This window comes from Pieris brassicae, chromosome 5 (genome assembly GCF_905147105.1).
Source record: "Pieris brassicae chromosome 5, ilPieBrab1.1, whole genome shotgun sequence".
NCBI classification, from domain to species: domain Eukaryota; kingdom Metazoa; phylum Arthropoda; class Insecta; order Lepidoptera; family Pieridae; genus Pieris; species Pieris brassicae.
The window spans coordinates 339,617-364,907 of NC_059669.1; the positions used below are offsets into that span (position 1 = coordinate 339,617).

Here is a 25,291-nt window from a genome sequence, read left to right on the forward strand (position 1 = left end):
TCACATAATCATACCAAAATATTTCTTGCCATCCCATTATCATGGTCAGTTTGGTTTTTAGTATTTTTTTTATAGAGTAGGTATAGTAGAAGTGGTAGTCGACCTTCACCGGCAGCTTTACAGCATAATATACACCTTTAATGACCAAATATTTAGTCAGTTGAATCCAAATACTAATATTTTTATTAATTTATATCCTAAGACTATTGTTTAAGACATGTTTTTTTTTTTTTCGATAATTTTATACGTATTTAGTATTATGCATAGATTGTTAAATTCTTGTTGTTAATGTTTATTTAATGTGTGTTCCTTGTTACCAAAGAAATTTATAAATTAACTTTGACACATTGTTGAATCACTTGTATTATAAGGCCAGTATTCCTAATAATGTGTACCTTTATAAAGTATTTTTGCATTTGTTACTGTTAATAATAATAATTAAGTTACCATCGAAGTTCAAAAATCATAATAACCAAAGAGTTCAATCGATTCTAGAATAAATTTACTCTGTGCCTTACTACATTAAGAAACTAAGTAAGTAAATTGTTATTAAACTACATATATAGAGAGAATGTTGTTGCGCATTAGCCATTATTATAATACATGTTTATGATATTTGTTGCTGTCAAATATGAGCCAAAGTAAAATTAATACTTGTTGTGTTATGCCAGCCCAAATGTAGAAAAAAAAGTCCATAATCGTGTTTGCTTAATGTAAATGAAAAAAAACTATTGGTGGTGGCAGACAAAGAATTACTATTATATTACATAGTAAAATATTATTTTGAAGTACGAATGACGTAAATATTAAAGCGAAATTAAAGTCAAACATTCACTTTCCTTCTCTTTGTGTTTTCTGTAATTGATAAAAAAAGCTTAATGTGTTTGCTTTTGTCGAGACCGCAAAAAATTGCTACGACTTTGATTAGCAGAAAATCTACTAACGATTTTTACCCACCAAGATATGTTTTTTGTTATAAGGTTGAGCTATACTTAGTTAATAATTGGTATTAGATGATTCAATTTATAGGTTTCAGAATTGGTAGCTATACGAAAGATATACACAAAACGTTACTGAACATATGGTTTAAATTGTTTACATTTTTTTACTTTAGTCTTCAAAAATTATTTGTATCTTAAAATTGTAATTGTACACCTAGTAGAAATAAATATTTTCTTATGGACATATGGATCGTTCATTACACATATGTTACAAATAAAAACATTTAACGCAATTGTAATAAGCCATATTTTCGCAAAAAATGCGCACACATAGCAGACTAAAGTCTAAATATTTTTCTACTGTGGTGTGGTTTGTTTTTCTTTATATTGTGTATGTGAATAAATGTTAATGATTTAACAAAATCAATTTATTAAATTATTATCTCCCTTAGCTATTTGTTTATAGGCGACAAATAGTATTAATAGTAAATAATAAATATTCTAGAAAGTGTTGACATTTTACATAATACATATATTATTTATGAAATATTAGTGGTACAATATTTGTTAATCTGCTTTAATATTTCCAATACAATTTTAAGTTGATGTAGACAATAATAACGTGTCAGAAACATTTTTATTGTTTCAGGTGATATGGATTTTATGAAATCGGTAATGCATAATATGATGCCAGCGCTGAAGATGCAGATTTATGACAGCATGTACCAGTGCGAAAAGTGTAATAGAAAATACAGACATAAAAGTACATATAGAAGACACGTTACATATGAATGTGGTAAGGAACCAAAGTTTAGATGCCCCTTTTTCGATTGCACCTACAAAGCATATCAGAAAACTCACACGGACGCACATGTAAAAACTAAGCATCGACTAATGATGGTGGAATACAAAGGATGATAAGTGAAGTGATCTGCATAGTACGTTGTGATATTAATATACCGATTACGTTATTTAATTGTTCTTTCTTTGTTTTAGGCATGATAATACTACATCCTTACTTATCCTTTAATCACAGTGACGATAATCTGTTTTATATTAAATTTAAAAAAAGCTTTTGCTCGTGTATATATATTTAAAGAAAGATTTCCACTTTGGTTTAGTAACATTAAGGGAGAACACTAACGAGTGTTTCAATTCTGTTGGGGGTATTTCATTATTTTATTCATTGGCGTATGTGGCGTATTTTTTTTTAACCCAGCCCCCTTACAATGTTTTTTTGGACGCGAGACTAAAAGGAGAATTTATTGGATATTATTCTCTAAAATCTGTGACAAATTGATTCGGTGAATTTCAGGGTTATAATGCACAAACATTTAAAATACTATGTATTTCATATACGTGCCATTCAAATGTAAAAAGTATGTGAAATAAAGATTGGATGTTAAAGATGTTGCTGGTTCTGCAGTTCTTATATTTATTTTTTTAGTTGACCTTCACAGATTATATCCCTTGAATGCATTAGATTTATCTGTCAAGATCAAGTTCCAAGGCTGTCAATTTGTCAACTCAAAATGTCTATTGTTGACGATCAACGTTGGTAAAAAAATTGCAAAACAAAGAATTTACCTAAATATTAATTAAATAAAAATGATTTAAAGTTAGCTTTTTAAAATGAACCGCCTTATATGTTTAAAATCTTGTTATATTAACACGATAAAAAGTAGTTACAATAAGTCAAGCCAATTATTATTGTGTCCTAAAAGTGTCACTCCAGAATTGCTTATAGTAAGAAAAGTACACGAACAGAAGAAAATACGTTCAACCCTCAATTATGTGATCGCTTTAGGAGTTATGACAGTAGGTTTAAGTTACGCCGCTGTACCTTTATACAGGATATTTTGTCAAGTAAGTAACCTCAATTATTTTCCTTATCTTTGTGAATAAAATTTATGTGTGAAAGATGCCAAGTAAAGTTTATGTCCGTGTTGATGAAATGAATATAAACTTCCAACGAAACCTATGTAAAATATGCACCTGAAAATATTCATAGTATAAATTTTATTGTGCAGGCATACAGTTATGGGGGTAGCCTGGGGCAAGCCGATGCAACAGATGAAGTAAGTAATATGAAGGCAGTAAAAGATAGACCTATCAAAATAAGGTTTAATGCAGACGTAGCATCATCTATGCAGTGGAATTTTAGGCCACAGCAAACGGATATTACAGTAAGTATGCAAATATTTAAAACTTCAGTTACTTTACTAAATTAAACTTCCCCTTACCTTATACGGCATCTGATTAAAATATTTGTGCAAAAACATGCTATATAATATTTCAAATTACAATCAAGGGTTTTATTTTCATATCATAAGCTAAAATTATGGTTTTACCATATTATAAAAAAAAACAAATAGAACATATATTTATTATGTTATATTTGCAGGTGGTGCCAGGAGAAACGGCATTAGCTTTCTACACAGCTAAGAATCCCACTGATAAGCAAGTGGTGGGCATTAGTACTTACAATGTGGTTCCATTTGAGGCTGGTCAATACTTTAATAAGATACAGTGTTTCTGCTTTGAAGAACAAATGCTAAATCCACGTGAGATGGTACGGTTTGATCTAAAGTATAATATTTTATATTTCATTTTACAAACTGATTTTCAAATGTTACTAGATTGTAATGCAATGAATAATATTTTAAATCATATCTATATAGGTTTTCATATTCAGCAGAAATTAAGGTTGTATTAGCACATAACAAAGCAGCAGCATAGTAGCTTTCAGTAATTAAGCCAAATAATAAATTAAATAATTAGAATTCAATATCATCATCTTACATAACTTTCAATTGGTCTTGGATTTCTAATGCTGACCATATTTATGAAAATAATAAATAAATATCAGCACAAATTATATAACATTAATAATATCACACACACATTTGGTGTTTTATTATCAATTGGCCTCATTTCAGGTGAACATGCCAGTGTTCTTCTACATAGACCCAGAGTTCAGTGAGGATCCAAAGATGGAGTACATTGATGAGATTGTTTTGTCTTACACTTTCTTTGAAGCTAAAGAGGGATTCCAACTTCCTGTCCCTTCATATGCTAAGTAATGCACAAACCTAAGTATTTTAGTTATAGACATATTGTGTTATGGAATGACATTATTTTATTATAAAAATGTTGAACATATTTTTCTTTTTTAAATGTAATCCTCTAAAGTTTATGCATTGTTATATTATAACTGAGTCTGTTGCTATGGCCCAGTGGGTCACAAACTGTGTATGTATTGAATATAGACAGGTCCTGGATTCCATTCCCAGTGAAATAAATTATAGAAATATATTATTTTTAACAGACTGAAGACATCAAATCCTAAATATGAAAAGATATACATACAGTCATGAATTTTCGCATAAAGACAAGAAGATTAAATGTACTTTTGAAAATTGATATTTATCAATTTAATTTTGCCAAATTTTAACTGAAAATATAATAAAGCTATTACACAATACAATTACCAGAGACTGCCATACATTAATATTTTCAAAGTACCCTTTTTAAATCTCCATATATTACCCCCATATGCTTCACAAATATTTCTCTCCAGCTAAGAGTCGAGTAAACTATTAAGCTGTGAGAGTAGGGAATGCGAGATTGTTAACGTTAGTCAGTGCGAGTCTAATACACAGATGTTTCATATCCTAAAAAAAACCCATCAGGAACCTCGTAGAGTAATGAGGGTAGTCACGTATCACGCAAATCATTTATTCAAAATTAAACCCACGGCTTGATACCACATTTTATTTCCAAAGTTAAGCTTTGATAGCAGCAGTCACAGGGTAGCCCCGCCTCAGTCCCATACATTGGTCCCTGTCTATGAACAGCGTGGTGGACTTATTGCGCAGGTCCGCTTCCAGCCCCGCTCGTACGCCAAGTAAAGTCTGGTGAGTACCTTCGGCCGTAGCTATCTTTGACCTCAAGGTCTCCATAGTCTCTTGGAGATCACAGCATTCTTTCACCAATCTGAAAATATTATTCTTAATACACGCGAATGCCTTCGATTGATGACCTCAAAAGGATTGATCTTGTCTTTTGATGTTTTGTAATACGAGTAAGTAATAGTGTTCTCTCGCACAAACCTATTCTGCGCTTCATCTCGGCACTTCTCCAGGTGCGGTCTGTTGGTCCGCGCTTGGAGTCGGGTGTGAGCCACCCTCAACGGCTGCAATTTGTCTTCGATAGCCTTGTTTAGCAGTTCTAATGTCTTCTCCACGTCAAACATTTCTTGTTGAACCTGCATAAAAGATAATTTAAGCCACCTCTCATCAGCATTTTCATAGTTAATTACGCTGAAAACAAAGCTTTAAAAATTTTGTCAAATGACGGTAGAACAGCTGATGTCATAGATTCTTATAATAATATAGTTAAACATTTTATTTATTCAACTCTGATCTAAATAACTTTAAGGTAGTTCCGAATCAATTCGATTTAGAATAGCTGAAGAACAAATAAATTATTAAAGGGCCGGCAACGCACTCGCGATCCCTCTGGCATTGAAAGTGTTTAGGGACGTCATCACTCAATATCAGGTGCACCTCCTGCCCGTTTGCCCCGTTCTATAAAAACTATTGTATAAGCAGCAATCGCATACCTTGTGCAAGTGCAACTGCAGCTTGTTCTTGATCTCGATGGTCTCGGCGATGCGTCTCGTGAACGAGCTGTTGGTGTTGCTCCATTGGTCCCAAATCTCCGTCGCCGATACGTTGACCAGGTTCTCGGCGTCTGTTATAATTTTTAAAGGGGTGGTGTAAATTAAAGGCTATGTTGCCAGTATTATAAATATTGTTATTGTTTGTACGCTGCTCTACAGTGTTCTAAATCTATGGCCCAGACCTTGAAAGGTCCACTTGTTCACTACCATTTCAATTTTTTAATCCATACAGTACTCTTTTAAAGCGTTTTAAGGTTTTCTTTTCAAATCCAGAGAATCTAATATTCACATATAATTGTAATGACATATTTACCGGAGAGCATTTGCACGGCCTTGGCGCGTTCGGATTGCGACCTCTGCAGTGTAGCAGCACTAGCGGCTGCCCAGCGCTCAGTGTCACACACTGACGGGTCATAGCGTTCAATGCCCGCGTAGAATTGCAGGCCCTGTATAATATTTTCTCTAGTACAATACAAATATATGAGTAGCGATGTTAAACTTTTATGTAAGTAAGTTTTTTAAAGAATAAAAATTATTAATTTCTGTTTTCTGAATTTCCTTAGATTTAAATGTATTTATGATATATAAAATTTTCGTGTCGTATTTGTAACCAAACTCTACCGGAACGGCTTGGCCGATTTTGATAGATAATTAAAACATACACATAACGATAAAGCTTAAACGACGTTTGCCTCGTCGAAAGCAGCAGTCACGGGGTCGAAGCTAATAATGAAAATTATTTCTGACCTTGGAGAAGTTGTTGAGCTGATGGCACATGTTGTCAATACCGAGGGAATATTCCTTGTTCCGCATGTCTGACTCCAACTCGTGTTGTGTCGCGCGACAGTTTTTAGATTGCTGACGAACCTACGAGATACGATTTGTAGCATTAGTAGCTCAACTCGTCATAAACCGATTTATTAAACAATAGACGATCGCTTAGTCTGTCTGTTGATATTGTTACGAAGACGGGTCGACTACAATGTTTCTAGATTTTTCCACTAGTTAGAGAACTTTTCAGCAGGCTGAAATATGATTTCTCACCGTTTCAGGAGAGGGTCAATCACATATTAGAAAATTGTAATTTCTATAATGTTACCCTAGTTTTCAGGAAGCTGAAACATTTTTTCAGTCAGTTTCAGAACATGTGTAGTCGAGTGGTGCAGTTTTCAGGAGACCCGTTTTCAGGCGTTTTCAGGCCTAGTTATACCCCTTTGATGAAGGAATATTCTAGACCGAACTTTCTAGGTGTGAGACAAGGACGAAATGATACGAGAGAGAGAGAGAGAAGATCAGAACTTTCTCGAAACTAGACGAGCACTCTAGAACGCCGTACGACAAGGACGGAGCAACGTGCGAAAGAGACAAAGAGTGCGAACGTTCTAGAATTGTGCAATCGCTACTCAGTAGCAAGCCCGCCTAGAAAGTTCTCGAATATTGTTTAGAATTATTCCCAGGGATATATAAGCGAGCCGAAACGCGACTAGTCGCCTTTAGTTTTGAATGCGATTACACGAGAGAAACACCGAAGCGGTAAAGTGCGAATAAAGTGAATATAAGTGATAAAGTACTGTGTGAAGTGTGCATAAGTGTAGTATTTAGTGACTGTGTTTTTGTGTGTTATTAGTGAATCTCTGCAATTAATTTTGTGCCCATAAATTCCTCATTGATTTTTCAAGAAATAAACCCTTGAAGAAATCTATGGCATTTTCTATCCGATCCCCTAGCTCGTAACAATATATACAGGATCACAGATCCGGAAGGTTTTAAGAGAATTTAAGAGTGGTAGTGTCATCCGACAGCTGTCTTAACAATCATTAAAGATACCTATGATCAGACAATATTACCTTTTCCAGCATGTTTCTGAACTTGTCCTGACACTCGCGTAGTATCGCCACTTCCTTAAGCAAAGACTGCTCTACAGCGTCATGGACTTGTTCCAGACCTAAAGGAGGAAGAAAAGGGGAGCGAACCAAATTTTTATTATTGTTTGATAAAAAACCACACAGCGCACGCAAAAGCCAACATCGAGGATATTCGTCATCGGGTCCTCATCGTGACCTAACAGTGGGTAATAAATAATCATTATTCAGGGGCATTGCTGTCAGTTATGCAACGAAAGTTTTTTCTTCGTACTTAACCATGAAGTATCACCTCCATAACTTTAAGGGTAACGCTCTAGAGTCTAGACCAAACTTACCCTGTCTTTTCTCCCGATGGTAGAGACACTCCTGCACGATATGCAATGGTCCTTCAATACCGGCGATAGCTCGCTCCAATTGTCTTCGAGTGTCGTTCAACTTCTCGCAAGTGGATACAAGGTGCTCCATTTCAATTGACACCTAAGTATATCAATAATTTAGTAGTTTTTACCTACATCTAAACATTTTACTGCGTTTCATTGCTCCAATGTCGCTTCATACTATACAACTATACGTGCTTTATGAGTGCTGGTGAAGGAATTCAAGTTAAAATACATTATTTCACAATAAAAGTACAACCTCACTGTGCGCCATGCGATTCAGTCGCCCAGACGACAGTTAGCTTTTTGAAGTGAAACTTCTTTAGAATCGTTGTGATTTCAAACCGGATGCAACGAAAAAACGACAGGTAAGAGACACAAATACAAAAATGTGTAGGATGAAGCCAGGGGAAAGAATGAGACAGAAATATACATACAATTTGTATATTATCGGTCTCTCCTCTTTGTGCCATACTTCGTAGCGTCCCCACTCCCGTCTTCTAAGCATAGTCGCCTGTAATTTGTGAGCCAGAGCGAGAGAGCAGATGTCAGTGTGTATGTATATTGCACACTGTTTAATACGTGCTTGTATTTGAGCATTTAACGTGTGTAGTGCATGTGAAAACTACGTGAGCTTACTGTACACTGTATGCGGCTGCGTATTACAGCGTTTTAGTAAGATAGCGTGGTGTGTTATTTTTTTAATTAAAAGTTTTATCCTACTTTTAGACATTGAAAAACGTCCAATTTACATATTATTAATAATAAAAACATTGTTTTTGAAGGTTTCACTTCTAACACGTGTGAATTGCACACATGTTTTTTTTTTTGTGCATTTTCATTTTCGTGTAAGGTACTTAAGTGGGGGCAAGATGAAAAATGGGGTAAGACAACAAATCGTCTATAACACCAAAATTAACTTAATTTTTTGTATGCTGGCATTTTAATTGAAACCGCCAGTTTCTAACGTTCCAAACCATAGCAGTTAGCCGCCCAGAGTGCGTAAATTTGGATAATTTGTGCTTTGTGATTTTTTCGTAGAATCTTTCCCCGTTGGAGTAAGATTGAAACAGACGTTCTCAAATGATATATAAAATTAGTTGTATTGTATCGTATTATATTGTAAACATTCACTAAGGTTAAATAAAGGTATTTTAATCACAAAAAACTATGGACTTAAAACAATTGACGACATCTCACATTAATAATAACGATTTTAGAAAAAAAAACAACCTTTACCCTATTTTTTAGTCGTATCTTTATTTTTTTATTTACTAATTTTCTCTGCTTTGGTTCAGATTTAACAATATGTTATTGATATGATAGAAAAGTATAGATTTGCTCGTTACTAATTAAGGTCATAAATTAGTAAAGGTTAATTTATTGTTCTATAAGAGGTTCAAACACAACTCATCAAAAAACCGTTCAATCTTCCCCCCACTCACCCTACAATAATTATAAAGAAAATGTTTGGTAATAACTAGGGATGCAACGATAACCCTTTTCCCGATACATTACCCATGCCGATACTTTTATAGAAATGTCGTCCAACACTTATTGAATTAAAATAAAATAGAGGTAAAATATATCAAGTTTGGTTAAAGCTTTTAATTTTTATCAAAAAATATAAACAGTTACGAACTTTGAATTAGTATAAAGGTTTAGTTATTAAAATTAAGAATTAATATAATTAAATTTAAAAAAAAAACTGTTCATAATTAAAATTGACATTGATGAGATTATTGTAATTCTGTATCTTATTTAATTTTGTATCGAAAAAATACTTATACCCGGGGGACAAAGCGGGTGAGAGAGACACCAATTAATTGAATAAGACGCCGGGATAACCCGGGCATAGATAGTCCGTGCCTCGTTTACAACGAACTAGATCAAATAAGATGCGCGTTCACATTACATTTTTAAAGCGCGAAATTTGAAAAGTCAGCAAACGCAAAGTATCGCCAATATAACGGTATCGGATGCATCCCTAGTAAAAACCAAACTTTTTAGTTATATCTATTTTTAATATATACTTTTATAATTAAGAGGGGGTAGTTCAGGATCTACTGATCTGATTTTGGTAATAATTAATATATAATATCATTGTGAGGGTCATACGCATTCATTTAAGTTATAAATGAAAACTTGTCTCTACAAGCTTGATAATGCCTACAATATCTCAGCAACCGCACATGTCTGTCTTTTATATTATACAAAATATCAAACACTACCTACTGCATGGAAGTTTTTGCAGTTCTTAAGTTATATTAGATCGACTTATTTTTCTTGCGTAAGAGTGTTACTGTTTATCTTGTTTAAATAATAGCGCATAGAACAAGTATATTTACGCAATTATTAATACTTAAAACTTAGGCACTTACCTATATATATAAAAAAAAACTATTTATTTATACTTTGTGTATATAATATACAAACAAAAAGTAAATAGGTTACTTAAGTTATTAGATATTATTATTCAAAGATATTAAGTGACTTTAATTTCTACTTGTGTAAGATAAAATGCACATTTCTTTGTTTATGTATTATATATAGGCCTTGCAGATTTTATCTGTGGCTGGATAGTTTAATTAATGATATCATATTTTTATCCTTTATTTATGATAATGATAGACTCACCTCATTTCTCCAAAAGGTCGTGTCGGTGATACGTTCTCCGATACGTCTCCCAGAGTCACGCTGACCTTGAGTACCAATCTCATCAGTCTCTCTACAATAAAAGTCTCAACAGCTTGATTCGTGGTAATGACAATTAACATGGTTTTTTTATTAATTAATATGACTACAATATACATATTAATAAACGTTGTTAATTTCCACACCAAATTTCTAAACAATAGACCAAGTGTACCTCGGAAATTGAAACCCAAGAATTGTAAACTGTAAACGAGAGCATTTTTCCCACAAACCTCAACATTCTCATGATATCATTTCTGACACGCTCCGAGAAATTCCGCTTTGCGTCAGACTCGTTGTAATTCTTGATGCTGTTCTGGTTCCACTCGTATTGAGTGTAACGGGTGTAGAGTGCAGCACGTGCCGCGTGTTCGGGGCTTCGGTCAAATCCTGTCACCAAGTTTGGGAAGCGAAGAGGCTCTGCTGCCATTCCCGTCGGAGTATAGCAAGGATCTACCATCGTATTGGTTATAGGTTGCGATGGCCTGCCAAGGTATAAATCTATTAAGTAGACACAGTTGTACAATAAGCTACCGAGGGGAAATATTGCTATGACATCTGTTTCAACATCTATGCTTTTTGTTTACCGTAATGAAGACCTAGAATATCATACATTTTATATGTATTATACATTACATAGGAGTAACTTCAATCTCTTCATAGCCCATGATTGGTCGCCAAGGGTGCTTTTTAGGCGAGTGAAAACAATAGCCCACTTGTGGCGGCATATTCGGAGCACCTGCTGTTTCCTTGACGGGGCTCCATTGTTGTAATTGCTGCAAAAATATATGAGATAATGGAAATTTATACAAAACATTAAGAGAAAATTGGTTTTACAAAACCGACAGAGTACCGTGCACATTGTTACTTCTTTTGCCATTTTGGTTAATTGTATAGCAATAAATTTAGGAATTATATTAAACGTATAAAAATTATCCTAAAAACAGCTACATAAAAAGAAAAGTCAAATTTGAATTTCGTGTCTTATTTTTTTTTAATATGCAGGAGACAGACTATGTTGTTATATATAATAAGTATTCTATATAGTATTACGGCACAGATAAAAACGTCGTCCCCATTTGTAATAGTTATTGCTTGCAATATGTCAAACAACGTCACAGTAACTTTGACAAATTTTGATAAAAGCACATCTTAAACTCAGTCTTTGATAGTTTTCTTTAATAAACTGTGGTACAAATTTTAAAAGGTACATAATTACACTAGTCATATTTCACAATTTGTTATTTGTGTTCCTATAATTTCTGAACGATGTAGATTGTAGATTGATAAATATTAAATCATTGAATTTTTTTTAGTTTAGCTTCGGTTTAGCTATAAGGTTTGAAAAAATATATAAACATTCGTTGTATGAATTACTAGAGAAATGAGTAACGTTCCTGAAAACGCTCCACACCGTAAGTATTGTTTAATTTTCATTATTTTCAAAAGTGTGTTAATGAAAATGCAATATATTAATTACTAAAACAGATTGCCCTGGAACTCAAAGTGAAGATGCTGGTAAAGTCTCAGCTTGTGCGGGATGTCCAAATCAAAATATTTGTGCTTCAGGTACCTTGATATATATTACATTTTTAAAAGTGTCTGTTTATTATTTATATAAAACCTTTGAAGATTTAAATTTCAATTACAAATTTAATTTCTATCTGTATAATACAAGCCACAATACCTTTGCAAAGGTTCAACACCTAATAGTCAAGGTTATCAAGAATTATTATTTGTTTCAATGATATTACATCACAAATTTTATCATGTTTTAGTAACAACATTAAGGTGTGTCTATAGTTTGTTTACCCCATTATCTATCCTAATTTTATTACAATAAATATATTTAAAATAATTATACCACATCTTCTTTTTTTATTCTACTTCTCAACTCTTGTTATATTCTACTTAATAAATTAACATTTTTACAGGTTTACCCTCTGGACCTGATCCAGCTATAGAGATAATTAGAAATCGTCTATCAAATGTAAAGCATAAGATATTAATTCTATCTGGAAAAGGTGGTGTAGGAAAAAGCACTGTCACATCACTGCTTGGTCATGGCCTGGCAGCTAAGAATCCAGATATAAATGTAAGTAAATATATGATTTTAAAAATAATCCTCTTAATTTGTGTAATTATAATATTATTCCTTTTATAAGCTATGACTTTTAATGTTGGAGGTCTGATAAGCCTTATCTTATTGAAACAGTAAATGCATTTCATTATAATGCGTTGAAGTTATGAAATCTATTACATATATTAAGTCTAAGCTAATATTGATATATTATATTGTAATAATATCCATTGGTATCCTTGTGATGACCCTTTACCTACCTTAGATGTTAGGATGGCTCAGCCTCCGATATCAGCCTCTTAACTAAAGAATTTCTCTATTGATAAACCTAACATGCATAAGCACAATACTAGAGTTTCCTGTGACTATATGTAGCAGATAATGCTTATCTTTATGGTGTATGAGCACAACGATGTGTTCTCCCTATTATTTAGTTGGTAGCAATTTGTTGCACCTATGACCTGCTGACAGATGCTTGTTCACACATATAACGCAATGCGCTCTCACAATATATTTCTAGCACACAAAGAAAAGGTAAATGAGAGCAAATAATAGAATAAGTTATATTCGTTGAAAAGAACATACCCGGTTATACCGCGAGCGTCTTTCGTAGGAACTCCCGAATTCCATATTATATATTTTTTTATATAAAATTCCCGAGACACGTGTATCGATCTTGAAGGTTCGTGGGCAAGAATTTTGCAACACTACCTTCCGCATTACGACCCGTGCCACGCTCCTTGTGGTACAACCTTGGGTATGTATTGGTATATAGGTCAGCCTTTACTAACACTATGGAAATTAGTACTTGAAGAATTGTTCTTAAAATGAATATGATAGTGTAACATAATTATACCTATCTCCATACTAAATTTTATTTAAATTACTTTTTTTTACTATGATACAAAATATTTTAGTAAAATAGATAAAATGTGTCGTAATGGCGCTTTTACGTCGATGGCTCATGATGATCAGAGGCGTGTTTCAATATAATAGCAAATGGTTTATAGTTGGAGCGACATACTCGTAGTAATTATTAGGTACTTATGGCACGGATTTTCCCAGCTTAAGGACATGCTGCAAACTTAACGCTCCTTGTATGATAAATTATATTGTAGTATTGTATGTTTATTTTGTTATTGTCGACTTAAAAGCTGTGTATCCCCTTCAGACCGAACATCTTAAAATTCAAACTTAGACCTGCAAACAAAACAATAATATATTTTTTCTGTTTTGTCTCCAGATCGGTATTCTAGATGCTGACATCTGCGGCCCCAGTCAGCCACGGGTGTTGGGAGTGCGTGGAGAACAAGTACATAACTCTGGATCAGGATGGTCGCCTGTCGTAAGTCTATTATTCTTAGAGTCATTTGCAATATATTTTTAATATTTGTTCTCATGAGGTAGGAAAGTTAGGTTATAAAAATATTTACTTTTCTATTCATAATATAATAATATCGTAAGCTGATATGCGAACATTTCCTCACCGCGCCCTGTTTATGCTTTAATGAACAGTATGTTGTATCAGCGATAAATATAACGCTCTAGTTAAGTGGCAACACTTACCTTTTTTTTCTTCATAACCAAGTGGATACAGAGCCCTCAGTCGGAATCATAGAGATTGCAATATTACATAAAGTTTTTAAAAGTATTTAATGGAATTTATATCATAAATATAATATTTTTACTTTATACATTTTCAAGCAATTAGTAATACGAAGTAGTTCATGCAAATTAAGTATAAGATATTTAAACTAAATGACATAACACAAAAATACTCTATACAATTGCAAATATTCTTACTAACCAAACATAATTAGATTTGATCAACTGTGTTTGAAATAAAAATAATAATAAAAAAAAGCACAATTAGATAATAATTCTTGAGGGCAACATTACTAATGACACTGACAAGTAATAAACGTTGGATGTTAAAAGCTTCACACTCGAACAAGTCATGCTTGATATCTGCATTTTCCTTTAACAACACTTACCAATTACCGAGATTATTAAATGCTATTGCAGTATGTAAAGGACAACCTTTCCCTGATGTCAATCGGTTTCCTGCTGGGTAGCCCCAATGATGCTGTCATCTGGAGAGGACCTAAGAAGAATGGTAAATTGAAGTTTCTGAGTATATATATAGTATATATTTATAACAAAAATTTATAGATTTCATGAACAAACATATTTTTCAGGCATGATTAAGCAGTTTCTAAGTGAAGTGGATTGGGGAGATCTCGACTACTTGCTGATTGATACACCACCAGGTAGTGTTACCGATCATCTTCATAAACAATATACTCATTAATAGTAGAACCCAGGCAAGGGACTAACAACTGAATGTTATGTTTTAGGTACATCTGACGAGCACCTTTCCCTAGTGCAATACCTGTGCGGTGCGGGCGTTAGCGGCGCGGTAGTCGTGACGACGCCTCAAGAGGTGGCGCTGCTCGACGTGCGAAAGGAGATACACTTCTGCCGCAAAGTGGCGCTGCCCGTCATTGGCGTCATTGAAAACATGTCCCTCTTTGTGTGCCCCAATTGCCATGTGAGTTGATCTTTGCTTTGTATCCTAAATTGTACCGCTCGTATTTTTCTTCTCTCGCTCCTACTACTCTGCCGGATCTGTGAACCAAAAAGTGTCTTGACCTAGCGAAATGACAATCTCCCAGCTATCCCTGTCTTGTGCTACCTCCCGCCAATTGCTGACATTCAGCTGCAGAAGGTCCTCCTTCACCGATCGCCAACGTAATCGATGAGCCTTGTATTCGGCTGTAATGTTGGTCTGGGTTCCCAAATCTCGGCTTTTTTCAGACTCCATGACCCATCCTCCCTTCCTATCGGCACCAGGATACAACAGTATTTGCGTTCTGCCTCCACTAACTTCTGCAACTCTTTCACGGTTAGCGTCCAAGCCTTACAGCCCTACATTAAGACTAGTCGTAAGAGTATATACGAATTTTCGTATTTCTGCTTAGAAGCTTGGATACTAAGACCTTGTGCAGGGCAGTATAGTGTACTGCATAGCGTGATATTTTGAATGCGGATGTCTTGTCTTTTTTACGGTGCAACCCAAATACCGAAATTTAGCAGTTCCTTCGTTAGTATTATATGTGTATCGGACATAAGTCGGACCCATGTTCCACTCACGCGGTTGGCGTTCTATTTCTAAAATTTTGCTCAATCCGTAAACTTTCAGTTGTAACGTCGCTCCACTGTACTTCCTTACTCCGCCGGCAATTCATCTACTCCGTATTTGAAATTACATTTTTCAATTTAGTAATATTTTCTAAATCTTACACCTGTATCGTGACATAACCATATAATTATTGCGGACGAAGATAAACTTTAACAATTATATTGTTCCAGAGCCGCAGCGAAATCTTCCCGGCAACTACAGGTGGCGCGGTACAAATGTGTACGGAAATGGACGTCCGCATGTTAGGAGCGTTGCCTTTGGACCCGCTTCTCGCTCGCTGCTGCGACGCAGGCGACGATTTCACCGCGCAGCTGCCGCATTCGCCGGCCGTACAACAACTGAGACTCATTGTCGATAGTAAGACTATATTCATTGTATTACCATTTTACCTCATTTTTATTGCAATGAACGCATCAGTTTAAAATTTTGGGTAATTATAAACGGAATACGTACGTTGTATAATTTTAACTGTTGCTTTCAGGTATAATAGCAGTCTGCGAAGAATCATCTACTTAAATGGTGTCTAGTAATTATGAATTTATTACCTAGTCATAAGCTTGTAATGTTATTATGCGACTATAAAATTATTATATATTGTTAAAATATTGTTACATTTTTTAACAGCACCTAACAAGCACTTTCATTATTATATTCCTCGAATTTTAGTACTGCTATCTACAGTTAGTCATTTCTAGAAATGTCCGAGTGTGGAATAATGAATAATAAATGGGTAGGATCAATAATCTATAATAAAATCTAATCGTTTCTACTTTCTGCCATAACCTTTAACATTTAATGAAAACAACCTAATCCTAGTATTCCTATCAACTAATTTTGTTAACTATGGTTAGAATTTAGATCATGAATCTATGAGAGCTTAGAAGAGGGATAACGTCAATTGTCAGTTTGAGTACTCGATGTCATTTCATACTTCATAATAGTGTCGTTGACGTTTGATATAAAATGAAAAATATTTAAAAAAAGATAAACTGAAAATATCTTAAATATATTTTATTATTCAAGTGATCTTAAATATCATTATGTGGTACCAAAGAAGGCTATTGCCACCGAAAATATAGCATCATATAACACATCCTTACAAAAAGTTGCGTCATCTCTGCAATCTTTGCATACGAAACATGTACCTAAATAATTAAAAAGAAATAAGTATGCCTTCTCATCAGGGTGAAGAAGAAGATAAACCTTGCAGAGCTTGTAGCGATTTTAAATCGTGGAGTAAAAAGACTAAGGTTAAAATCCAGACTCCAAGTAAACCTGAACCGGTAAGTGTTTGTAACCTCTTACTTCCAGAAAAATCTAGATAAGATAAGCACTACAATATTCTTATTTTCAATAACATAGATCATCATAAAAGACTTAAAAAAGTGATATAAAATATTTTTGTTATATGAACTCACTTATTGTTTCTTAAATTTAACCATAATCATTTTAGGCACCATTGGAAGATAAAGAATGTCCTTTAGATAAGGAGGAATTAGGCAAATCCACATGGGGCTTCCTACACACTATGGCATCCTATTATCCAGAAAAACCAACTAAATCTGAAGCTGAAAAAATGGTTCAATTCTTTAATATTTTCTCCCAATTCTATCCATGTGAGCCTTGTGCACTAGACTTCCAGGATGAGTAAGTATACATACTACATACAATGTCATGTATTTAGTTCTTTTACCTCTATGTTTAAGTTGATTACGGGTGCCTGTAAATAGACATTTGGTGTGCTTTATGACTTTGTCAGTCAGTAAATTATAGTTTTGTATGATTTATTAAATATTATTTTTTGTTGTTTCTCTGTATTATTTTATCTTGTTTTCTTTTTTTGTGATGTGTAACTGTTAATAGATGGTTGAAAGAGATTAATTATAGATTTTTATGATTCTGTGTAAAAAAAATAAAGTTGTAATAGAAATAATAATTATATAACCTATATGTATCTATATATATACTATAACCTAACCCATGTAACTAATCAATTTTAAGGAGTGAACTTGAGACCATATTACATAATTTTAGCCTTATTTTAGGAGCCGAGTCTAAAATTTGCTCAATGTACTTGTGCTCATTACATAGACATTAATGTTATCTAAATTATTTTTTTAGCATAAAAAAAAATCCACCTAAAACAAAAACCAGAGAGGAGTTAGCAAAATGGTTGTGTGATAGACACAATACAGTCAATAAGAAGCTTGGCAAACCTATGTTCGACTGCAGTAAAGTGCATGAGCGATGGAAAGATGGCTGGCTTGATGGCTCTTGTGATTAATAGAAATATCACAGCTAAAATGTCACTTTTAATGTGGGTCCAATTAAGTTTTTTACATTCTTCTACCAGTTATACCTATCTTCTGACCTTACAATCACTAGGAAAATTGTTGCATTTATTTAAAACTGCATGACATTTTAGCTGTGTTTGTAGTATAGAAAATATAAAACAGTTTTAGTTAGTATTCATTCCTGTAAGTATTCACAGCTGGTGTGTTTATATACAGGAATTGTGATAAAAGTGTACAATTTGTAAAATATATTGACTGTTAAATAGAAAGTATTATTATTAATACCTCCAAACACATACCAAATTGTTCCAGTTCTTGTGCAAAAACTATTTTTTTTCCTCTTGTTATGGCTTTTATTTATGCCAACTGGGCACAAGGTACTTCGCCAGTGTCGTGTAGATGGAGAAGACATGAAGGAGATTGATCGGTAAAAATAATAATTAAGCTAATTTTGAATATGCATAAAAAAATAGTTGAAATTAGATTGTTAGTTTTGAGACAGCACAGACAACACAAATATGAGTAAAAGCATTATTAAATACTGTTTACTATTTATGAATAATTTTTATAAATTTCACTTTAATTCTATTGCTTTCTATATATTTACATAAAAATCTACAATATGGACTAAACACAAACATTTAACACTTAAAGGACGGGGGACTTTAGGGGTAAGAATGTCATAAAGAGGATAAGTTAGTTTGGGACAATTAAATAGTATGTTAGATACAGTGCCTTCATCCAAGCCACACTCACTAGAGTGATAGAGAGTAATCCGGAGCTTGGCTAGATGAACAGGGGTGCAAGCATGTCCAAGACGCAGACGCGAGATTGTAGATGTAATCCAGCGATTTGCATTTCGATAATAACAAAACCAGGGTTGTCTTGGTATGTTTGGTTGGATGGAAGCATAAAACTTACCCTTAACCGATTTGGAGTCATTCCAAAATGTCTTCCATGTTCTGTCCAGATATATCTTTGCAAGAGAACAAAGATCCTGAGCTGAATTTTTAAAATGATCTAGAGAACCTGACTCAACAGCTGCTTTGGCACATGAATCAGCAGTCTCGTTTCCTGGGATACCTGAGTGGCTAGGAATCCAAACTAGTATGATAGACAATCCTTTTTGATTACAAGAGAGCAGAGTCTCCCTAATTTTTAGTATAATAGGAAAACGTGATTTGCTACGAAATGGTTTCTCTTTAATGGACATTAAACAACTTAAAGAGTCTGTCAAAATAGCTGTCTGTTGTATGTTATGGGAGTGTGCAAATAGGATTGCTTCCAATAGAGCTGTGGCCTCTCCTGTGAACACTGAAGACTCGGGAGGACATTTAAATTTCAGAATAATTCTATACCGAGGAACCCAACAGGCAGCACCAACACAGCCATCTGGAGACAGCTGTGCTTAGCGTCAGTGTAAATAAGAAGATGATTTGACCAATTTTGATTAATATAGCTTTGTAATTTGATGTTGATATCTGGGGCTCCTTTGATCAGACCAAGGTCTGTGATGATGGGAGGTTTGTATACCAGGGCTTTATAAGGAGTAGAATATAGGGGATTTGTTGGAAAAGATATCATGGGGTTAGGGAGGCTGTTGTACTTTAGATAACTATCGAGCAGATAGGAAGAGGAGTTGCGGGTGCAAGGAGCATGTGAATGTCGGGTTAATCGATGCCAAAGAGGGTGGGATGATATCTGTAACATCTTGCTAACAAAGCGGTCACATAAATACTGCCGGCGGATGTGTAGAGGAGGATCAACACACTCAAAGCAAAAATGCAAAGCATTAGTAGGGGAGGATTTCATTGCACCTAGAATGATTCTTAGGCACCTATACTGAATTTCGTTTAATTTTCCAGCAGCTGATTTGTTAAAGGGATCCAGAACAAACATACAAGAATCCATATGACTACGTACTAAGGCATTATACAATAACTTTAAAGAATAGGGGTGAGCACCCCACCAAACCCCCGCTACTGCTCTTAGTACGTTAATACCTTTTTCACATTTTTTTATTATGTGTTCAGAGTGGGCAATTCCGTTCAGCCGATTGTCTAAATAAATACCTAAAAATTTTACTTTATCTGTCAGGATGATTGCTTGATTTTCAAATGAAATGAGTAGAGTAGGAATGTATCTCTTCCTTGTAAAAACCACTGCCTGAGATTTGCCAGCTGACAGGGACAAGCCGTGGTCAGACAACCACTGGCCTAGATAATGCAAAGCAGAATTGATACGACAGGATACTTCCCCTATACTGCCAGAGCTGTGATAGAGGACAATATCATCAGCATATTGTAAGATATTACAAAAACTGGTGACAGACAGTTCGAGGTCGTGGGTATAAATGCTATAGATCAGAGGGCTGAGAACTGAGCCTTGAAGGAGACCTTTCCAGACTAGTCTGGGGGGAAGAGAGGTATTCTGATGCTTTATCAGAATAGATCTGCAAAATAGCAGATTACATATGAGATGAACCATCCTCGAAGGTACACTCAGCTTAAGCATTTTCTGCCTGAGCGCCGGAAGTAGGACATTGTCATATGCAGAAGCAATATCAAGAAACACACCTACAAGGTACTCTCCTTTTGTAAAGGCTAGGCGAATGTCTGTTGTCAGTATACTGAGGCTGTCTGTGGTACTCGAACCCCTCCGGAACCCAAATTGGGAGGAGGGGAGAATATTTCTACTTTCCATTAACCATTCCAGTCGGTTTTTAAGAAGGTGTTCTGTTACTTTAGCTAAAGTAGATGACAAAGCTATGGGTCGATATGAATTTGAATCTGAAGGGATTTTTCCAGGTTTGAGAATGGGAATGACTATTTGAGATGTCCAAGATGCCGGTATAATACCAGTTTCAAAACATTTGTTTATTATTTTAAGGTAGTAAAGTTTAGCTTTGTCATTTAGTCGAGCCAGGAAGGAATATGGAACGCCATCTTCCCCTGGAGTCGAATCTTTGAGACCATGAAGAGCGATTTGAAGCTCAGAGAAAGAAAAGGGTGTTGTTAATCCAGTCAGAAGGGTTATTTGAAGAAGCATCAACATGGTTCAGGGAACGACGGAATCTCCTCACATTTGACCACACAATAGTGGATGGAGAGCGAGGGCTAAGGGATTCAAAAAATTGTACCAATTTTTTTTTTTCGATACTAACCTTTTAATTTTAGCATCAAGCCTCTGATATTTAGATTTTGGGGATCTGATAATCGGCCGAAGATTTGAGAGAATTTAAAAATAGATCATAGCAAGACAAGACATTTTCTTCACGTTCCAAATCCGGCAGAGAGTCTACCATACAATCAACGGATTGGGCATACTCTTTCCAGTTTGCTTTTTTGAGTTTATATTTCAAAAGGGGGTTGTGGTAAGAGAGGGGTAAGGATTTGTTGTTTAATGTAATAAGTATGGGAAAATGATCACTGCCATAGGTGGACTCAAGGGCGTTCCAAGTTTTGTAATAATTTAAAGATTTGGGATAGGTTTTTGGCAACGTTGGGCGGTAGGGGAATTTCGCTACATGGGGCGACAATACTGAGAAGGAATTCAGAAATAAATTCTAACATTTTGCCCTGAGAGGGAAGGGTGTCAACATTATTGTTGAGAGCACAACCATTTGGGAGAGATGAGGAGCACTCACCAACAATAGTCTGGTGAGCTGTTCTATCGTACCCCTTTGCTAGAGAAGCTTGGGGACGAGAGGAGCGATAGATTGTTTGGCGATAGGAAGTTTTGGTAGGAGTTTGGGCTGTTTGAGGAGATCTTAGAGAATAGACAGGAGGGGTAAACATTTCTTTTGTTATCTCAGCATATGAACGTCGGACAGGTGGAAACTGAATTGCTGCTTCAATGTACGAGATATTGTTCTGGGACATCACCATTTTTATGGATTGCTGTCGAGTAAATTCTGGACAGCCCTTGTCAGAAGCAAAATGTTTACCTGAGCAATGTAGACATGGGGATGTTTCTAAGGTGATTTAGGGTATTTTGTTTATGTTGATTGGTCCTTATTTGGTTAAAATAAAACTTCCTAATAATTCGTTGAGAAGAGGTGAAGATGGAATGTGGAATGTGTTTAATTTTTAAAAACTGTAGATTTATATACAAAAGTTATCCTACACTGGCCACTAGTGGTAACATGTGGTACCAAGATGCGAAGGGTGCGTAGACAATAAAATGGAGGCGCGGCAAAAAGTCGAGTGCAGAGGATCGAACAATACCTGCAGCCGAGGCCCGAACAGTTCGGCTTCCGCGGCGAGCACAGCACGACGCTGCAGCTGACGAGGGTGCTCTTCACTGCAGCCTCGGCCCTCAACAAAAAGGAGGGGGCCGCCGCCGTTATGCTGGACATGGCGAAGGCCTTTGACCGTGTCTGGCACGACGGCCTCGTGCTGAAGCTCATCGAGTCTCCACTGCCCCGCCGATTGGTCGCCGTGCTCCGCGCCTTTATCACCGAGCGCACGTTCTTCGTTGCGACGGGAGAGGCCGCGTCGAGACCGCGACCCATCACGGCGGGCGTCCCGCAAGGCAGCGTGTTATCGCCCTTGCTCTACACCACGTACACCGACGACGTTCCGTGCCCCGAGGAGTGCACACTCGCCCTCTACGCCGACGACACGGCGTACGTGGCGTCATCGCTGAGGGCCTCGCACGCTGCCCAAAAACTCCAACGCGCTCTGGACCTCCTGCCAGAGTGGCTGGACAAGTGGAGACTCGCCGCCAACCCGGACAAGACACAGGCCATTGTCTTCGGCCGGGGTTGGTTGCCACCACCCCTACGCTTCCTGGATCGAGACGTGCCGTGGAAGACGCCGGTCACCTATCTAGGGGTCACCATAGACCGGGGTCTGACCATGACGCCCCACATCTCCAGGGCCGTAGGGAGAGCCAAGTGGGCGGCGCATACGCTTCGCCCACTGATCACAGGCAACCTACCCCTCCGCACCAAGCTCGCGCTACACAAATTGTATGTGCGCCCTCACCTCACGTACGCGGCACCGGCGTGGTTCTCCTATGCCAAGGAGACCAACCGCCGAAGACTGCGCACCGTACAAAACACCGTCTTACGGTGCGCTGTACATGCACCACGCTACGTGAGGAACGCCACCATAGCGCGAGACTTGCGGATGGAGTCGATCGACGAGTTCGTCGCACGGCTCGCGATGAGGATGTTTGATCGAGCGGACGCCTCTCAACATCCTCACCTCCAAAACATCGCGCCGTGGCACTCCAGGCCGCCCGACCAATACAAGTACCCGCGTGAGCTCTTCTCCGCGGGTCCCGACGACACCAGGGCAGCAAACGCGGCTTCGACCGCTGGTCGCCTCGCTGGGCCTCCCCCGGGTCAACCGGGGGACTCACCCGGCGGTGCTTGACCGCGAGCCGCGCAAGCTGCCCGATACCATCACTCATCATCACGACACCAGGGCCAAGTCGAGACTACTCCTTGGCCCCCTCCTCATCATCATCACCACCGGACTTGACACTCCGAACACGACCCCATCGGCTGCGCGCAGCGGGTAGAGACTGAGTCTCCCCGCGCGCCTGCAGCCCCCACCAAGGGCTATATGCCCGCCCCCGTACCGCCCTGTATCAGCAGGGCGCGAACACAGACACCACCTGAAGGGGGCATACGCCCCGAACAGGACAAAACACCCCCCTCGCGAGGGAGGGTGCAGCAATAACTACGCACGTTCTTTTCTGCGCGCAACCGTCGAAGGGTACGAACGTGTTCTTCTCAGAACAGTTCGATATCGTGGTCTAACGATGACGCAATTAACTGTTCTTTTCAGAACAAATTATTGTTTCATGACTATAACGTTTACAACTGTCCTTGTCAGGACACATCACTGTTTCATTACGACACGTACTAATCACCTACAGTGACTTCGCACGTATCACCTGTATGGGGCTGAGCACACCTGTAACATCTGGGCTTAGATCGGCAGACCAAAACGGCAGCAGTTCAGGCACTGTATGGTTGGAAGTTTGTAGGTTTCGACAGGGAGGGAAGTGTGGTAAGAGTAAATCTTAGAAGGGAGCATTTGTCCCCTGAAGGTAAGGACAACAGATTGGGTAGGCACCCAGGTGGTGACACCCTCAGTAACTGATTTTCGGTTCAGTCGCCTTGACTTTAACACCTCACCACATCCAAGAGGAAGCTCTAATGAATCAACGAGTTCGTCCATTGACCAGTCCACCGGTACACCTTTGACCAACTCCATTCTGGTTATGTTATAAGAAGGGATAATAGTTTTAAACTTGCACATAGCGAGAATCGGGTTCACCAGAAAGTTGTTGGCAGCTTCAGCAGAAGAGAACTCAACGGTAATTTTATTACGGCCTACATTTTTTACACCACCGTGTATGACAGAACTAATTTTGTGCTTATGCATAAACTGACCGAATGTAATAGCACGTAACGAGGCTCCAGAAGATGGGTCTTCTACTTCCCGGAAAACTTGGACAATGAATGGACCTTTATCATCATTAGAGTACGCTCGAGGGCCATCGGAAAAGGAGGGGTGGACATATAGGTGTTGAACAGACGGGTTCGCCTGAGTGGGATCCGTAATTGTTTTCTTAAAGGAAGGCATATTTCTCTCCTCTCCTTGTCGTTTGCGAGACGTAGAAAAGGTTCCCGGGTCGGGAGGTTCGGGGTCAGGATCCATTTTACTGGAACTGCAGCGACTATATAAGTTTAAATTTTATACTTTACCAGCACCAATAGGGTTAGTTTTGTGAAGATAGAACAATAACAACTATTTTAGCCTTGGAAAATCACAGAAACACCGAAAAAAAAAAACTAAAATATCACTGACACGTGCGTCAACCATCCACAACCGCAAAAACTATAATATAATAGTATCTAGTTTATATTATTAGTGGGGCAAAAAACATCAATGGGTCTACACTAACAGCCAATGAACACACCAAATAGCTAATAAATGATGGCTGGTGATTGAAATGCATATGCATGCGCTCACATGGTAAAAGAAAACCACAATTGCTTAGAACAAAAATCAACATGTATCAGGCAAAGGCTAATCATCCACATTTCTATAAAGAAAGCTGAGGCCACTGGGTTTTTCTAGTTAATGATATTTCCTTGAAAATATTCTTTAAATATGCTATTAAATCAAACAACA

General features: G+C 36.9%; 4 protein-coding genes across 4 annotated transcripts; 3 read left to right on the forward strand and 1 right to left on the reverse strand.

Moving 5' to 3' along the window:
* The first annotated feature begins 2,231 nt into the window (after positions 1–2,231).
* On the forward strand, positions 2,232–4,108 carry LOC123710482 (cytochrome c oxidase assembly protein COX11, mitochondrial). Its single transcript, XM_045662418.1, has 4 exons — positions 2,232–2,807; positions 2,972–3,127; positions 3,346–3,513; positions 3,881–4,108. The coding sequence occupies exons 1-4, from the start codon at positions 2,574–2,576 to the stop codon at positions 4,022–4,024; spliced, it is 702 nt and encodes a 233-aa protein (XP_045518374.1). The 5' UTR covers positions 2,232–2,573; the 3' UTR covers positions 4,025–4,108.
* Positions 4,109–4,665: 557 nt separating this feature from the next.
* LOC123710479 (tektin-3-like) lies at positions 4,666–11,543 on the reverse strand. Its single transcript, XM_045662408.1, has 11 exons — positions 11,415–11,543; positions 11,198–11,337; positions 10,795–11,046; positions 10,505–10,595; positions 7,826–7,967; positions 7,473–7,570; positions 6,373–6,492; positions 5,939–6,071; positions 5,566–5,696; positions 5,054–5,208; positions 4,666–4,937 (listed from the first exon to the last, which is right to left on the reverse strand). Exons 1-11 carry the CDS (start codon positions 11,439–11,441, stop codon positions 4,727–4,729), a joined length of 1,500 nt encoding a protein of 499 aa, XP_045518364.1. The 5' UTR covers positions 11,442–11,543; the 3' UTR covers positions 4,666–4,726.
* Positions 11,544–11,728: 185 nt separating this feature from the next.
* Positions 11,729–16,450, forward strand: LOC123710154 (cytosolic Fe-S cluster assembly factor NUBP1 homolog). Its single transcript, XM_045661888.1, has 10 exons — positions 11,729–11,768; positions 11,878–11,976; positions 12,050–12,130; positions 12,496–12,656; positions 13,885–13,986; positions 14,667–14,757; positions 14,840–14,911; positions 14,999–15,192; positions 16,014–16,200; positions 16,325–16,450. The coding sequence occupies exons 2-10, from the start codon at positions 11,946–11,948 to the stop codon at positions 16,357–16,359; spliced, it is 954 nt and encodes a 317-aa protein (XP_045517844.1). The 5' UTR covers positions 11,729–11,768; positions 11,878–11,945; the 3' UTR covers positions 16,360–16,450.
* A 316-nt stretch (positions 16,451–16,766) lies between these two features.
* LOC123710155 (FAD-linked sulfhydryl oxidase ALR) lies at positions 16,767–18,133 on the forward strand. The gene is made up of 3 exons (XM_045661889.1): positions 16,767–17,126; positions 17,297–17,490; positions 17,965–18,133. The coding sequence occupies exons 1-3, from the start codon at positions 17,013–17,015 to the stop codon at positions 18,125–18,127; spliced, it is 471 nt and encodes a 156-aa protein (XP_045517845.1). The 5' UTR covers positions 16,767–17,012; the 3' UTR covers positions 18,128–18,133.
* The last annotated feature ends 7,158 nt before the right edge of the window (positions 18,134–25,291 follow it).

What these genes read in the sequence shown, in the direction of transcription:
- LOC123710482 (XM_045662418.1), top strand. Translation starts at nt 2,574, where the DNA reads ATGAACCGCCTTATATGTTTAAAATCTTGTTATATTAACACGATAAAA. An exon ending in TATACAGGATATTTTGTCAA is followed by an intron (nt 2,808 to 2,971) that starts GTAAGTAACCTC and finishes TTTATTGTGCAG; the next exon opens with GCATACAGTTATGGGGGTAG. An exon ending in CACAGCAAACGGATATTACA is followed by an intron (nt 3,128 to 3,345) that starts GTAAGTATGCAA and finishes TTATATTTGCAG; the next exon opens with GTGGTGCCAGGAGAAACGGC.
- LOC123710154 (XM_045661888.1), top strand. Translation starts at nt 11,946, where the DNA reads ATGAGTAACGTTCCTGAAAACGCTCCACACC. An exon ending in GATCAGGATGGTCGCCTGTC is followed by an intron (nt 13,987 to 14,666) that starts GTAAGTCTATTA and finishes ATGCTATTGCAG; the next exon opens with TATGTAAAGGACAACCTTTC. An exon ending in GCTGATTGATACACCACCAG is followed by an intron (nt 14,912 to 14,998) that starts GTAGTGTTACCG and finishes GTTATGTTTTAG; the next exon opens with GTACATCTGACGAGCACCTT.
- LOC123710479 (XM_045662408.1), bottom strand. Translation starts at nt 11,441, where the DNA reads ATGGCAAAAGAAGTAACAATGTGCACG. An exon ending in GATATCATGAGAATGTTGAG is followed by an intron (nt 10,596 to 10,794) that starts GTTTGTGGGAAA and finishes CTTTTATTGTAG; the next exon opens with AGAGACTGATGAGATTGGTA. An exon ending in CCATCGGGAGAAAAGACAGG is followed by an intron (nt 7,571 to 7,825) that starts GTAAGTTTGGTC and finishes TTCCTCCTTTAG; the next exon opens with GTCTGGAACAAGTCCATGAC.
- LOC123710155 (XM_045661889.1), top strand. Translation starts at nt 17,013, where the DNA reads ATGCCTTCTCATCAGGGTGAAGAAGAAGATAAACCTTGCAGAGCTTGT. An exon ending in CTCCAAGTAAACCTGAACCG is followed by an intron (nt 17,127 to 17,296) that starts GTAAGTGTTTGT and finishes TAATCATTTTAG; the next exon opens with GCACCATTGGAAGATAAAGA. An exon ending in GCACTAGACTTCCAGGATGA is followed by an intron (nt 17,491 to 17,964) that starts GTAAGTATACAT and finishes TTATTTTTTTAG; the next exon opens with CATAAAAAAAAATCCACCTA.